At 45.4% G+C, this 15,484-nt stretch overlaps 2 protein-coding genes across 3 annotated transcripts; one reads left to right on the top strand and one right to left on the bottom strand.

The window, feature by feature from the left end:
* Window positions 1-2,587: 2,587 nt before the first annotated feature.
* LOC125548940 (galactose mutarotase-like) lies at window positions 2,588-4,066 on the bottom strand. The gene is made up of 3 exons (XM_048712455.1): window positions 3,826-4,066; window positions 3,688-3,737; window positions 2,588-3,582 (listed from the first exon to the last, which is right to left on the bottom strand). Exons 1-3 carry the CDS (start codon window positions 4,028-4,030, stop codon window positions 2,722-2,724), a joined length of 1,116 nt encoding a protein of 371 aa, XP_048568412.1. The 5' UTR covers window positions 4,031-4,066; the 3' UTR covers window positions 2,588-2,721.
* A 2,769-nt stretch (window positions 4,067-6,835) lies between these two features.
* Window positions 6,836-11,117, top strand: LOC125545603 (probable membrane-associated 30 kDa protein, chloroplastic). 2 transcript variants are annotated; one of them, XM_048709619.1, is made up of 12 exons: window positions 6,836-6,979; window positions 7,060-7,203; window positions 7,703-7,803; window positions 7,897-8,007; window positions 8,183-8,247; window positions 8,337-8,418; window positions 8,624-8,698; window positions 8,852-8,922; window positions 9,116-9,198; window positions 10,293-10,357; window positions 10,446-10,520; window positions 10,767-11,117. In XM_048709619.1, the coding sequence occupies exons 2-12, from the start codon at window positions 7,101-7,103 to the stop codon at window positions 10,878-10,880; spliced, it is 945 nt and encodes a 314-aa protein (XP_048565576.1). In that variant the 5' UTR covers window positions 6,836-6,979; window positions 7,060-7,100; the 3' UTR covers window positions 10,881-11,117. The 2 variants fall into 2 exon arrangements, with proteins under 2 accessions (XP_048565576.1, XP_048565575.1); XM_048709618.1 differs by having other exon boundaries at window positions 7,045-7,203.
* Window positions 11,118-15,484: the final 4,367 nt, after the last annotated feature.

Here is a 15,484-nt window from a genome sequence, read left to right as displayed (position 1 = left end):
TTTGCTAGAGTTTGTGTCCTATTCTAGAAGGCGAGATGGTGTCGGCTCCCCGAAAATGGAATAAGGTTTTTCCCGCCTAGCCACCGTCCCGATGATGTGTCTAGCATCGTCAGAGGGCGTGTGGAGGTGTGTCTTCGATGGATCACGCGAGGATTCGGTCCGTGATCATCTTTGGTGGATCTGCTCAGATCTTGTCTTCCTTTGACTATGTACGTATATCTTCATGTTAAATCCTTTCGATCCATACTTCTCTTCATCGGCGGCGGTTGCTGTTCTGGTGCACTAGTTTTTTGGGGGCCTTAACACGATGACTTCCAACTCTCTATCACAACAAGTTTTGTCCGGCTTGGCGAGGGAGGGCGATGAAGGCGGTGCGTCTTCGACTCGCTTCAATGCTTTTAGTCGTCGCTAGGTGTTCTACGGATTTGGATGTATTTTTCGTTATTTCTGGTATTCGTTGTACTGTCATGATTGAAGATTAATAGGTTGAAAGTTTACCACAAAAAAGGAAGACAACTCAAGTTCCCCGCCTCATCGACCCCCTTTTGTTGTTGCATGTGCTACTACTTGACAATGCCATTATAGGGATCTACTCAAACTCCAAATATCACTTTGTGAATCATCCCCATCGAATGTCTCTGGACTATGCCGCCTCCTGCTTATCATCCCATTCGGACATTGCCCTTAGTGTTCATGGTTGATCAAACAAACAAGGAATGTCTATTTGCATGTGATGCATAGGGAGGTGCTGCGCCAAACCCGCCTCCTCGTATCCTTTCTCCCGATCCTCAACCACCTCATATGCTTTTCCTTATCGCCTAACACCTCTGAATTGTGGGGCCCATACCACGGCGCAACGGAATTTGTCCTCCCCATCATCCACAACTATATTCTCCTCTCTGCAACCACACTGTGATCCCTAGCTGAGTCGACTTGATTTGTTTGTTATGTGTTTGTGTGTTTTAGTTCTTATATAACTATTGCTTCATGTGCATGCGGATCTCCAAAATCCAATTGCAATCATCAAGATAAATAATAACACTCTCCAAAATGGTGGGGTCAACACTAGCTAAAGAACTGACCTCTCCAAACCCATTTTCATCTATTGCAACCATCGTCATCAATAAAAAATTCATCATTTGCACCATATAAATTTTGTATGCCATAAGGAGTATCATAATTGTCTCCCCAATCAAGAACAGTATAATAAGTAGCAGGCATAACATAATCATCCTCAATAGTGATAATAGACGTAGTGTCACCATAAAAAGCAATACTTTCATCAAGTGCGTCATTTTTTTGAATAGCAAGACCGAAGAAAATTTTCTCCCTGAGATTTTAGCTACCCACTCATCATAGGAATGACCATTAGCTTTATCATAGCACTCATTATCTAGAGCACGGGAATCGATGTCGATGATGACGGAGATGATCCCCCTCCGGGAGAGTACTAGATGAGGGTTGAAAACGAAGATTGCCTAGAAATGCGATGTGGTGGCGGCGAAAAAATGCTCGATAATTAGTGTGGAGGTTTCACTGAATATTTAGATCATCGAGCACCGGAGCCACCTACCCACAGGCCGTAAGCGCCCTTGTAAGGTGGTCGCTTAGGCCGTCCGGGCCCCATCATATTCTTCTGGCACAAAACTTCCCCACCTATTGTCGTTTTATTGTTTCTCAGACTTTTTCAATTTTATTGTCCGACGTCACATCTCCTTCCTCCAATAAAATAGAAAGTACATGGAAATAAAATATTCGACCAGGTGTCCTACCTAATCCATCACCGTATACTATTTGATAATACTAAATCTTCTTACAAGTGCTGCCAAGCCATATCGACCCATCAATATTGGGCGAAGACGAATGCTCTATGCAAAGGATGGTGTGAAATATAAACGTTGATAAAATATACTCAGGAAAGTTGGTTATTCGAGCATTTAACTACCGATTTGCTTAATATTGTTATTCATCATAAGTTGTTCAAGAGGCACACTTTCTTTTTTGATGTGATTTCTACTATATATTCAGCCTTCAGGTCCATTTTGTGAGCTTATGATTTCTCCACTTTTACTTTTTCTAGACCAATATTAGCTTTCTATGTCTTCGGTTTTTTCTTTTCGCCCCTACTGCCGTGCAAAGGCTAGATGGATATCGATAGCCTCTTACATACGGTTTTCTTTTTCTGTTTTGGAATCTTCACATATACACAGCTGCACAATTGTGTGCTTTAAATTCAAAGTGTGCCGGGGTGGCAGTAGAAGGGAGATTGTGACCGGATGAGCCATTGACATAGGTGGTAATACTAGATTAGGGAGACGAAGATAGTAGGCAGTGCGAGATACTCCCTCCGTTTGGAATTACTTGTCGCAGAAATAGATGTACCTAGACGTATTTTATTTGTAGATACATCCATATCCGAGGGGAAGTACAATTGACGTGCATTCTAAAATATGGATGCCCATCTCTGAACAGAGGAGGACACGGTCCTAGACACCAAGCAGGGCGCGATGACGAGCTCCCCGAATCGGCAACAAGGCCGAGCACACGGGAGGACGAGCGAGCGAGACATGACATGAGGGGAGCCTCACCGGCCGTAACGTAATGTTTATTCATTCCACCGGCAACATGCATGATTCCAAGTCAAAGTATCCTCTCTAGCTACTGCTACGTACTACTACTAACATAAAAAACTTGTTGCCGGCCGGACGGATCGGATCCCGGCTACTTGCCGGCGATCGAGAACTTGTAGAGCATGTAGTGCTTGTACACCTGGCCCGCGCGGTAGATCTCGGTGGGGAACTTGGGGTTGTGCACGGCGTCGGGGAAGTCCTGCGTCTCCAGGCACAGCCCGCCGTGCTTCTCGTACACGGCGCCGCCCTTGCCCTCGTCGCCCTTGAGGAAGTTTCCCGTGTAGAACTGCACGCCGGGCTGGTCGCCCCACAGCTCCATCACCCGCCCGGACGTGGCCTCGCTCACCACCGCCACCTTGCGCACCCCCTGCCCGTCCGCGTCGCGCCCGTCCAGCACGTAGTTGATGTCGTAGCCCCCCTCCACCTCCGCGATGCGCGCGCCGGGCGCCGCCGGGGCGCGGAAGTCGAAGGGCGTGCCGGCGACGGGCGTCACGGCGCCCGTGGGGATGAGGTCGCCGCCGACGGGGGTGACGGCGGACGCGAAGATCTGGACGGAGTGGTCGAGGACGGTGCCCCGCCCGTGCCCGCGCAGGTTCCAGTACGTGTGCTGCGCCAGGTTCACGGGCGTCGGCTTGTCGACCGGCCGGGCGTACATGGTGACGCTGTACGAGTAGTCGCCGTCGATCTTGTAGGTGACGAGCACGTCCAGCGCGCCCGGGAAGCCCTCCTCGCCGTCGCCGCTGCGGTAGTAGAAGGTGATGTAGGGGAAGGCGCCGGTGGCCCGCTCCCGCACCGACCAGAACACCTGGTTGAAGCCGCGGTGGCCGCCGTGGAGCGTGTTGTTGCCGTCGTTGGTGTAGGTGTGGTAGGGGTGGTTCTTGATCGTGAACCGCCCGCCGGCGATCCGGTTCGCCACCCGCCCCACCAGCGCGCCGAAGTAGGTGGTGTCATTCTACGGCAATCAAGAAAAAGGGAAGGATCAAACGAACTAATCAATCAATGTCGGCGGCACCACCACCACCGAGGTTAAGCAAAAGTTCAAGATCAAGCAACGCACCACGTAACCTCCGATGGTCTTGTACCCAAGAACGACGTCGTCGATGCGCCCTGCCAATTAACCATGGATGCATAGATCAGCATCTCCATCTTAACAAGAAACAAAATCAAGGGAATACGTACTAAGAGCAGCCAGTACCATTCTTGTCGGGGAGCCTGACGGAGAGGATGGTGGCGCCCCAGTTGGTGACGACCATGGAGAACTCGCCCCGGCGCAGCTCGTAGTACCCCAGGGTCTCCTTCCCCGGGTGCTTCCTCGCCTCCACGCCGCCCAGCGACGCGGCCACGGCCAGGCACAAGAGCGGCGCTAACGCCATCGTCGTCTTCATGCTCATCGCCGCCATGATTCTCTTTCCAAAGTTTCTAATCTCTAACCGATCGAAGCCGCCTTCCAGCTGCGTATACTCTTGTTTGCTCCGGTATTTATAGAGGAGCATGGTTAGCACTCGAGAGAGAGCAACGACTGTCCTGGTCAACAGGGGAGGATGGGATCGGATAACAGACGTCGCGTTAATCTGTGCAGGTTGAATCGAACCACCGTATTTGACTGTTACGTGAAAAACGGCAACTATCAGGAGCAAAACGTTCGCTCCTCTAGTCCATCGGCGCGACGCCTTCCTGTCCCTCGGACGTGGCTATCTCCGCCTCGACTACTTGAAAATCACTGAGTTTTCGTTTATACCTCACAGGTCACCAAACAGAGAATGTAAAGCCACTGCCCAAAGCGACTAATTGGTCTGAAAATCATGTACTTTGGCCAGAGGTGCGATTGTATTTTTAACAGGAGGTCAATGCTTGGTTTGCACTGTATTTTTGACTTGTGCAATATAATTCGACCTTACATAACATCCTCTTAGTGTGCAATATAGTTCGACCTTTTAACAGAAATTCAATTCTGAGCCTGAGCTCATGTGCTCCTGGATGGACAATACAATCAAGGAAAATGTCAAGCAAATAAAATAAAATGCTGTTTTTTTGGTTTCTAACGTGTGTGCTTGTTTTGACTGTACGAAAATTGGTCAAGAAATAACATTTGTGGTGGTCTGAGAAAAAAAAGGCGCTTTAAACAACTTTCAAAAATAAGCTTTTTTCGTACCACTATATTTTTTATGCAGCAACATCAATGTCATTTCTCCTTGAAAATTTGCACACAACTAGAACATGTGAACACGTTTATTGTTAATCCGTACTTTTGCATTTTGTTTATGCGGGTGCATGAGCTCAAGAACCAAAACTTCGCTGCACATCATACCTATGTTTCAAAATATAAGGGGTAGGAGTATTATTTTTCTGGAAAGTCTAACCTTTTAAGTTTGATCAATTTTATAGAGAAGTATATCAAAATCCATAATATCAACTCCATATGATTAGATTCATCATGAAATGAATTCCCATTTTTTTAATATTATGGATGCGATATTTTTTGTTCTGATCTTGCTCAAAGTTAAAGAAATTTGACTTTTCAAAAAACTAATACCCCTTATATTTTGGTGCTGATAAAAGGAATATTTAGTCTGGCTGGTGGGGGAGATGATGGAGTGTATTTTATTTATTTTTTATAATAAGGTGATTCCATGGGCCTTTTGGTGGTGTGGTTTTGTGCTATCTGCTAACCAACGTATATTTATGTGGGAAAATTTCTATGTGGCTAGCTGCATTTACTATATTGATGTACAATATCACATGGCGACACTTCTTTTTCTAGTGGTGGGAGGGTGTGTGGAATTGATGTGTTTTTATAGGCCGGTTGTTGCTAATTGATTTGAAAAATCATTGGCCCGGTCAAAATCGTATACCAAATCCAAAATTGAATACCGCAATTGCATGAAAAAGCTTCAAAATTAGGGAACATAGGACAATAAAAGAATTAAATGGAAGAGCTCCTTGAGAATTTGTTGATCTGATCAAAATTGGGTGACCCAATTATAAATTGAACAACTCAATTCGGGTGACCCAATTTTAATTGGAGAGTTCAATTGTATGTGGGCTCTTTAAAACTAAGGAGCATAGTGTTATAGAACGCATAGTGTATAATATAAAAGAATTGAATGAGAGTGCTTCGAGAAATTGTTAACCCGGTCAAAATTGGGTGACCCAATTTTAATTGAAGACTTCAATTAAATGTAGGCTCTTTAAAACTAGGGAGCATAGTGTTATAAAGGATTAAGCTATCTAATGGTGGTTCCCATATTCAAGCATAAAATGTGAAACCAACATAATCTTGTTTGGGCAAATAAAAAAACCTTCAGTGTGTATCATAAAATAGGAGGAAGGGGGGGGGGGGTAGATCACCCAATCAAACATGGCTTCCAGTAGTGTTGCAAATCATGGACCACATCAAGTTGTGAGCTTCAGTGTTATTCTCTCTCCGTTCATATGGCAAAAAGTCAAATACGCCAAAGCCAGTTGTCAGGGCGTTCAAGACAGGGTGTTCACCTCTCTCATGATCTGCCATACCTCTCATTGAAGTTTTCCTCCAAGTTCTATATAATTCATCCACTTTTTTAAAATGATAAAATTAATGTCTCTAAAAATGCTTTTATTTTTTAGAGAAATGTGTACAAAATGCTAAGGCAATGTCTTCTTCTGGGCCATCATGCCAGGCCCAGGCTTGGCATTTTCATTCAAGCGGGTCTTTGCCGATCCTCTAACATTGTGAAGGAAAGTCACCGCGCTACAGTGTTTGTCTAGTGTAAAATGAATAAGGAAAGTTATGGACTGTTAGTAGGTAATTAGTCGGTTGTTTACTGTTGGTATTTACTGCAGATATAAATAATTTAAAATTAATTTTATTTCACCATCAATTTGTTTGTATGTAACTATTATAACTGAACACAGTAGATCATCAATTTGCAAATTAATTTAAGTCATTTTAGCTATAATCATATGGATAAAAAGAAGGATCTGATTAATTTAAGTCATTTTAACTATTATAACTGAACACAGTAGATCATCAACTTTCCTTCACAATGTTAGAGGATCCGATTCCCGTATAAAGGTAGAACTTTTTGAAGCAGTGACTTCACTGCGTGATGCATGATGTCAAATAAAAAAAAAACACTGCGTGATGCACCGGCGCACACCGAGCGAGCCCGTGTGCCGTCCGATCTAGCGTGCACCGTCCAGATCGGGGCGGTGGAGAGGGCTCAGCCACTTTTGCGACAACGCCCCCGTTCCGCAGCCGATTCACCAAACAAACCTTGAAATCGACCCAAGCCGCTGTCCGAGCCGCGCCGCCAGTCTCCGGCGACCCCGAGCCCCAACCATCCCATCTCCGGCCACAGGAGCTCCAGGTACGCTTCCCCTCCACGTTCTCCTCTTTGCCTCGTCCATCGGTTCACAGGTTCTGAAATTCCAGGGTCTGCAACTCTAGGGTTCCTCTCTCCATCTGGTCCTCCGCTACGCCCCGAATCGATGGAGATCAGGGCCCCGCCGACGAGCCTCAGGCTCGCGACGCCGCCCGCCACCGCAAGCTTCCGCCCGGCCGCCCTCCGGACCTCCTTCCTCAACGGCAGCGGTGCGTTTCTCGAGCTCGTGCCCTGCGCCCTCGTCTTTCATGTGCTTTGTGGCAGAGATTGCTGTAATAAACTTGTAGCTGTGGATTCGGTTAGCTAGTTTATAGTTAGTACACCTATGCTAGCGTAGAGGTCCAAATTGGAAGGTTGATAGGCCGAAGGTTTGGGAGATTGTGATTATTGTTTCTTTATGGTTGTGGAACTTGCTCTGAAACGAGCCGGGTTGACCTCCAAATCTCCAATAGCATGTTCATTGAAGCCATTCCATGCTAATTTGCGGTTCCAACTACAAACTATAGCATGTACTATTAAAGCATGCCAGATATTTACATTTTATCATGTCTCTTAATCTTCTTAGCTTACATGCTCAGACAGTCACTGATGCTGGTAACATACATTAATATGGTTGCAGTAGAGAGCATATGGAAGTGCATATTGTAGTTATTTAACGATGAGCCAATGGCCATGTTGATGACCTCTAATTGGCTACATCCTCTGCAGTTTCTCTTCGAGCTGTGCAAGTACGCCAATCAAATGTCAACAGATTTAAGTGCAACGCCATACGGAGTAACCTCTTTGATAGACTAACTAGGGTTGTCAGGGTGAGTAAGGCCATTTCAGTCAATACTTCGTTACACAGTAGCATAGTTTTGTGTTTATTTAACTAAGTGCTTGTGCCTTGTTGGTTTTTCTAGTCCTATGCAAATGCAATTCTGAGTTCATTTGAAGACCCTGAGAAGATCCTAGATCAAGCGGTCTTGGAGATGAATGATGATTTAATAAAGATGCGGCAAGCCACTGCACAGGTTTGTTGTGTTTACTGTTAATCCTAAAATTTCACCAGTTACAGTTGGCTGCCTCTTGTATTGTCAGGTTGTTTGTTTGGATCTCTATGCATATAGATGTAAAATGGAAATACAAGCCTATTGTACAATATTCTTTTGCATTCAACCTGATAACATGTTTTTTTTTTGGGGGAAGGTCTTGGCATCTCAAAAGCGGCTCGAGAACAAGTACAAAGCTGCCGAACAAGCTGATGCTGATTGGTAATGTTAATGTCACGGGAAACTAAAAGCTTACATTTACCCCTGTCATCTGTTTGTTTTACACTCGATGCCATTTTTCTTAAATGTAGGTACCGGAGGGCTCAACTTGCTCTTCAAAAGGGCGAAGAGGAACTTGCTCGTGAAGCCCTTAAACGGCGTAAATCATATGCTGTAAGTATCATGTAGGTCTAGTGTGCTGGATCAAATGTCTGCCCAGTCACACCGTTACTAAAGTGTACATGCAACTTGCTATTAGAAACAAATCCTATTGAATGTTTGCATTATACATGTATGTGCTATATACATCTTATGTCAACTTGTGTTAATTCGTATGCTAAATTCATGTTACAGTCTTGTTACGTGTTTGTGTGCTTAGGAAAACGCAAGCTCCTTAAAGGCCCAGCTTGATCAGCAGAAGAGTGTCGTTGACAATCTTGTTTCAAATACCAGGGTGAGTTTGTTAGTTTTAACAGCAGGAATGCTCTTGTCCTGAATACAAATTTGTATTTTTCTGGGACCATGTGTGTCACAGGGCGAACACTATCTATTTGTATTTTTGGCTTTATTTTCAACTTTTTTTAAACATGTATATGTCATTCTGTAGCTTCTTGAGAGCAAGATAGCAGAGGCCAAGCAGAAAAAGGATACCCTAAAAGCCCGTGCTCAATCAGCGAAGTATGCATCATTCATTTGTTGGTTCTGTCTCGGCGCCCATTGCTTCATACTCCCTCCGTTCCAAATTACTCGTCGCAGAAATGGATGTAGCTAGAACTAAAATACATCTAGATATATCCATACCTGCGACAAGTAATTCGGAACGGAGGGAGTAGTTTCGTTAATGTGATAATTGGCCTTGATTTTTCTTTAGGACCGCAACAAAAGTGAGTGAAATGCTGGGGAATGTAAATACAAGTAGTGCCCTATCAGCATTTGAGAAGATGGAGGAGAAAGGTATTCCCTCGTTAGTGGTTTTCTCCTACTAGTGTTATTTATTTTGTTAAGTACCCTCTTATTTGCATAGTTAGTATGAACTGATATGGGCATAGGCCAGATGCAAGCTCAAAAGATGCTAGAGTACTCATGGAGAATATCTGGTGCACTGGTGCTTGTGGTGCTACCGGTGCACCGAACTCATATTGCACATTTTAAGATGTTCAAAAAATTATGAAAAAAATTCAGCACATTCACACAACATCAATGTAGATTGTCACAAAATTTCAAGTCAAAATTCGAAGCATGGCTAAAAAAGAGAGAGACAAATTCAGCACTGAATAGTAGATAACATAAGTTGGGCTTTAGATTTGGCCCATTATCACATTGATACCAAATTTGTCATTTTTGTATCTCAAGAAATGTTTTAAATTTGACATGAAATTTTGTGACAACATTCATTGATGTTGTATTAATTTGCTAGATTTTTTTTCTGATCTTTTAAAATGTTCTACGGCATCTGGTGCACCGGTAGCACCACAAGTGTTGGTGCACCGAATACATTCCCGGAGTACTCAATCAGCAACCTTAATGACTCGGTAGAGACTCGAACCTCAAAATATGTCAAACTATCAGTGGCCTAATATTCAAATGCATCAGGTAGCAATTAGAACTAGGTAGTGGTGTTTTTTTTCCCTCCATAAGTTGTCACAATTGCCAGCCGCTGTATCATCAAAATGCATCTGGAACTTTTTTTGCTGTTGCCAAAAATCATTTGTGGTTACATTACATATCTAGTTTTCAAGCAGTGGATAGTTTGGCCACTTGCACATAGGCTGATGATTTCAACAGAATCTAGCGTTTTATGATGAATATTTTGATTGACATGTTGTATCATCTCCTATTTGTGTTGTTATATGTATGACCTTTGTAAATTATGTTATAATCTTCTTGCTTGTGTAGTGAATGTTATGTGTCTTCTGTTGGTCGGGAAATTACATGTGCCACTAGTTTCTCTTACCGGGCGTGTTATCAGCGAGCCGACCAGTGATTTCTCGTGACAAATTATTTGTACATTTTATTCTTACCAATAGCTACATGTTTTGTGCTGTCAGTTATGACTATGGAATCCCAAGCTGAGGCACTTGGTCAATTAGGAGCTGATGATCTAGAAGGAAAGGTAAATCTGGAGCGTGCGTAGTAACTTCTAAAGATATTCATTGTGGTAATAAGATCTGACCCGCAGTAAATTTCTTTTTTGTCCACAGTTTGCGATGCTCGAGACTACATCGGTGGATGATGATCTTGCACAAATGCGAAAAGAACTGTCCGGGAGCTCTTTGGTATGTCTCGTCGTTTTGGACTCGGAATTATAGTGGTTTTAAAGTTGAAATTGAGATTATGTCTGCTTTTGATCATGTTCCCTTCCTGTTGGGATGTGCACCAAAACACATAGGAGTAGTTGGATATGCAAAAATTAGACCATAACCTGGCTAGCCAACTGTAAATACAAAAGTGAATGTGATATGCCTTTGTTATTCCGTCTGTTCCCTATATAAATACATGACTATGTTTCATGTCACCTACAGAAAGGCGAACTTCCTCCAGGTAGAACCACGGGCAGCAAATCAGGCAGCCCTTTCAAAGACATTGAGATTGAGAAGGAGCTAAGTGAGCTGCGGAAGAAGGCCAAAGAGTACTAGATTTTGCAGGCTTGATGAAATGAAACCACCTAACCGAAGAACCCCAGAAGTTATATAGCCTTGCAGATTTTCAGCAATGTGCATCCGGGGTTCTGAACCCATCAGAGTGCACTTCTTTTGGTAAAGGTATATACAGTTGTGCGAAGAGTTCTCTCGCAGTTTTCCTGTGAATGGCAGTGTACTTTGTACAGTTATATTTGTCACAATGTGCAAATCATCACACCCTTTTCGAGCTTAGCCAAGAGCCCCAGTTCCCCATCCTCGTGCGCCTGACTGTTGTCGATGCTGGGCTTTTCCCGTTGCTGCCCATTCTTTCTAACTGCATTCCAGGGACCATGCGTGCCCTTCTAGAAGGAGAGTGGCATGCCCACTAGAACCGGCCGCAGTTCTGAACCTGCACGGAGCCTCTCATCCATGGGGTTATTTTTTTTTTTGACTTGTCTGATACATGGTTTCTGCCTAGCTGTGAAGTGATCAGGATATATCCGTTTATCCGTCCCGCTGAAAAATGTGCGTTGCACACCAACCACAGCGTCAATTTTTGAAGTCACCAAACCAGGTTTAGGGGAAGATATCAGTTGATACCATGATATGGGCTTCTAGGAGCCGTTGGATCTCAGATCGGACGGCTCCCGGGAGTTCTTAAGCATTTTGCAAGAAAATCATCCGGGAGTCTCAAAATTTCGCGTAGGTACAATAAACTCTCGGGAGCCGTCGGATCCCAGGTTCAGATGAAGGAGAAAGAACGAAGGTTGCCCTTGCCACTGTCGGTCGTGATCAGACGGAAGCAGCAAAAGTGCAAAACGACAGGCAGAACGGCGTGTTGGGGAGCGCCGCTGTCGCCCAAGGACGCTACACTCCAGCCCATACGGTACGATCCACTGCCATCGCGTTGCGTCGCCGGTTGTTCATCTAGAAGCGGCGACGGCTCACAAGCAACAGCAAGCAGGTAAAAGGAAGCAGCGACAAGAAGGCACACCTCTCTCCTGGACGGCAACACGCTACGATCATTTGAGTGAGAATCAGGGTGCTGGTTTCCAGCACCGAGATGCGTTCGTTTCGGTGAACATTTTTTTAGTCTTTCAGCAGGTGCTAATATATCCGGGTCATGGCCACAACTCACAAATCGCCAAGTACTAGAAGCAGCCATGGCTTTTCTAGCTTTCCTTAATATTCAGCGTGCACGCATCGGCAATGGGGACATACGCCCGGAGGCTGGAGGTGAAGCCTGGCCTTCTCCCCGTAAAATGAGTCGCAGGTGAAAGCGTCAAGGTCCTTATGCAACGCTCACATACAATGATACAAAGGCAATAATTGACACCACAATTGTTTTCTTCAACAAAACCCTGCATTCTGCCGCCCACGTCGCTGTGCGTAGACCCGTCCAACTCTTGCAAAGTAGTACTCCGTATTGACCGGGGGACAAGAGAGATCAGGTGGTAAAGCTCGGGACGCCTTGCCGGAACCGACGACAGGAATTGGACCGGCACAAGCAACACGCCCGGCTCCATCAAACCAATAAGAGCACGTACAGGCAGACAGCACTGTGCCCCAAGACCTTCAGAAAAGGCGAACCGATTTCGTTGCGTTCTTTTTCATGTGCAGTCGTATGATTTAGCATCAATAGCAGGCAGTACTAGTAAGAAGGGCACATGCATCGGACCGGGAGATATGGCCATGTTTGGTTCAGCTTTTATTGACGGATTCCGCTGCCGCGCGGTAGAATCTGAACCAAAGGACGAACTCAGTAGAATTCGATTTCAGAAACCTGCTGTCAAAATCTAAACCAAAAGCGGAAGCAGTCCAGGACATGCTTTCCAAAATCTGATTCCGCTACAGGCCAAAATCTGAAAAAGCTGTATCTGCTGGTTTGCTAAATGATCTATATCTTTTTTACATCAGATTTTTCACAGCTGTTTTTCCACAACAAATTTTTCACAACTGCTTTTAGAAATCCACAGGTGAACCAAACAGGGCCTCTTTCACTCTGTTTTCTCTCTATTTCCAAACTGACGCATGTACACAAACCAGTGGTTGGACCGGAACCTACTACTATCATGTGTTTGGATACACACCGTGCATGCGAACATATTAATTGCAGTATACATGGATAGCTGGAATTACCCTGGAAGTCATTGACCGACTTTTAAAAGGACAAACAAACTCTTTCGATGCCATTGTATCCGTCGGGTCAACTTTTATGCTCTGGGCGGATAAACATTGCCACGTGACCCACCAATGCATCTACACTCTACGTGCCCTAGCCAACTATTCCTCGCTGCCGGCTGCCCTGTACATGTAGGAGTACTATGTATGGCATGATCAATAATACGCATCTACGTACATATACGTGTTGAATTATGGATGGGCTTAGGCCCATATAAGAATAAAACTCGATGCAAAAAAAAGAAAAGAATAAAACTTCCCAATTTGCCCGGTAAAAAAAATATAAGACACTAATCTCTGATTAATCTTGAGGCATGATCAATAATACGCATCTACGTACATATACATGTTGAATTATGGATGGGCTTAGGCCCATATAAGAATAAAACTCGATGCAAAAAAAAGAAAAGAATAAAACTTCCCAATTTGCCCGGTAAAAAAAATATAAGACACTAATCTCTGATTAATCTTGAGGCATGATCAATAATACGCATCTACGTACATATACATGTTGAATTATGGATGGGCTTAGGCCCATATAAGAATAAAACTCGATGCAAAAAAAAGAAAAGAATAAAACTTCCCAATTTGCCCGGTAAAAAAAATATAAGACACTAATCTCTGGTTAATCTTGAGGCCCATGTATGAGATGGTAGGTGGTGCCCATATATGAGATGGTAGGTGGCTGGAAGTTTAGTCTCACCTTGCTAGTTGAGGAGAGTTGAGACCCCTTTATAAGGGTTGCTCTACCATTTGCCATTGAAAACTTGGGAAGAGGAGTGGTACATACGTGCTCCTCCTCCACGCCTCGACGCGCGCGCGCCGCGGGAATGAGTCGAAGCTTATTTTTGCCGCTCAGGAATGAATTAATTAATCAGGGATTAATTAACGAGTCGCTAACATGTGGGCTGACTTGCGTTGCCGGGATTCGTCGACTCCCTTGCCGGGACCCACGTATTCGTTGACTCCCTTGCCGGGAGTGGGCCGACTCGGTCGTGGGCCTCGGCAAGGCCCACGACTTTCTTCCTTACGGACTATATAAGAAGGCTCTGGCCAGTGAAGTAACTAAGTTCGGTTCACTCACTCCCTTTCGCGTGACCTAGCCGTCATCTATTGTTCCTCACTCCGTGCTGCCTCCGGTGATCCCATCCCGACGACCGCGTGCACGGCTGGTCGGGAGAGCAAGTGCCTCCGGAACCCTGTCGTTCGAGATCCTGTCCGGGAGAACGGCAATAAGGTTTTTGGGAAGCGTCTCGACGCGACTGCTCCCGATCCGTCCCCAACTATGTTCGCCTATGCTTCCACTACTTCCTCTGCATCGACACCATGCCCGACGACGCCGCCGCTAAGAAGAAGGCCACAGACGACGCCGAGGTTGCTGCTGCAGCTGCCGCGTTGGCCTGGCCAACCGGAGGGTATGATCTGTTCATCCCTCGTTTACTCATATTTATGCTAGCCGTATATGTGCTGCTCATAGAAGTTTCGATTCTATGTTCTTTACATGCTAGTATGCTTAGGTATCGCTATGAGATGCATACTTTTTATGCCATGCTTACTGTTAACTCGTGGATAAGTCTAATCGGAGAAGTGCTAATATTTCCAACAATACGTAGAGGGTAGAGCCGAGACTTCCATGACACCGCCATCACTGCCCGGTCGACGCTCTACGTACACGTACGTCAATGAGAACATGCACGGCCGGCTTCAATGAGCCCGTCTACGTACATCAATGTATATCTTCTAGACCTCAAGGTATACATGTAGCGACGCGTATGTGTACACGCTGTACGTACGTCTGCGCGTGCTGATCTGTTCAGAAGCCGCATCCCGTCTCAGCTGACCGACGGTGGACGCGCGTGAGCCGTCGGCCACCCGATTGCGACGACGCGTATGGGTCTGATTATGTTTGACCACATCCGGCCAGGCCAGGACTAGGGGTAGGAGTAGGACTGTAGGTACGAGTTGGATAAGGACACACGACGAGCATAGCGACGCCGTGTAGTGCTGCGTGCACCTACAGGCTACAGTCCTACCGCTACGTAGCGTATGTACGTACGTACGTGCCGGTCTGCCATTCCCATGCATATTTTCCTGCCGGACGTACGTATGCACGTATGTACGGTCCATTCGCAGTTCAGCTTACACGTACGAAGACGATAGCACGCACGCATGCATGCCGAACAGCTACTTCCAGAACAGATCCAACTCGATCGTCTTTCATTGTAAGCACTACGTGTGTCCGCAGTTTGCTGACCCATGCAATCGACGTGATCCAATTCCGACGACCGTACCTTGTCCACGCTGTTGTTTTGGCAGGTCGTTGACGATTTGGATCTTGATTTGCATGGCCATGCATGACCCTCGGAGCCAGTCTAGGCAGCAGCTAGACCAGGGCGGTCGATCAACCCGCCACCTCACCACATGATATGTTGTGCACC

Source organism: Triticum urartu, chromosome 3 (assembly GCF_003073215.2).
Source record: "Triticum urartu cultivar G1812 chromosome 3, Tu2.1, whole genome shotgun sequence".
In the NCBI taxonomy this organism is placed as follows: Eukaryota; Viridiplantae; Streptophyta; class Magnoliopsida; order Poales; family Poaceae; genus Triticum; species Triticum urartu.
This window is presented reverse-complemented; position numbering and strand designations above follow the sequence as displayed.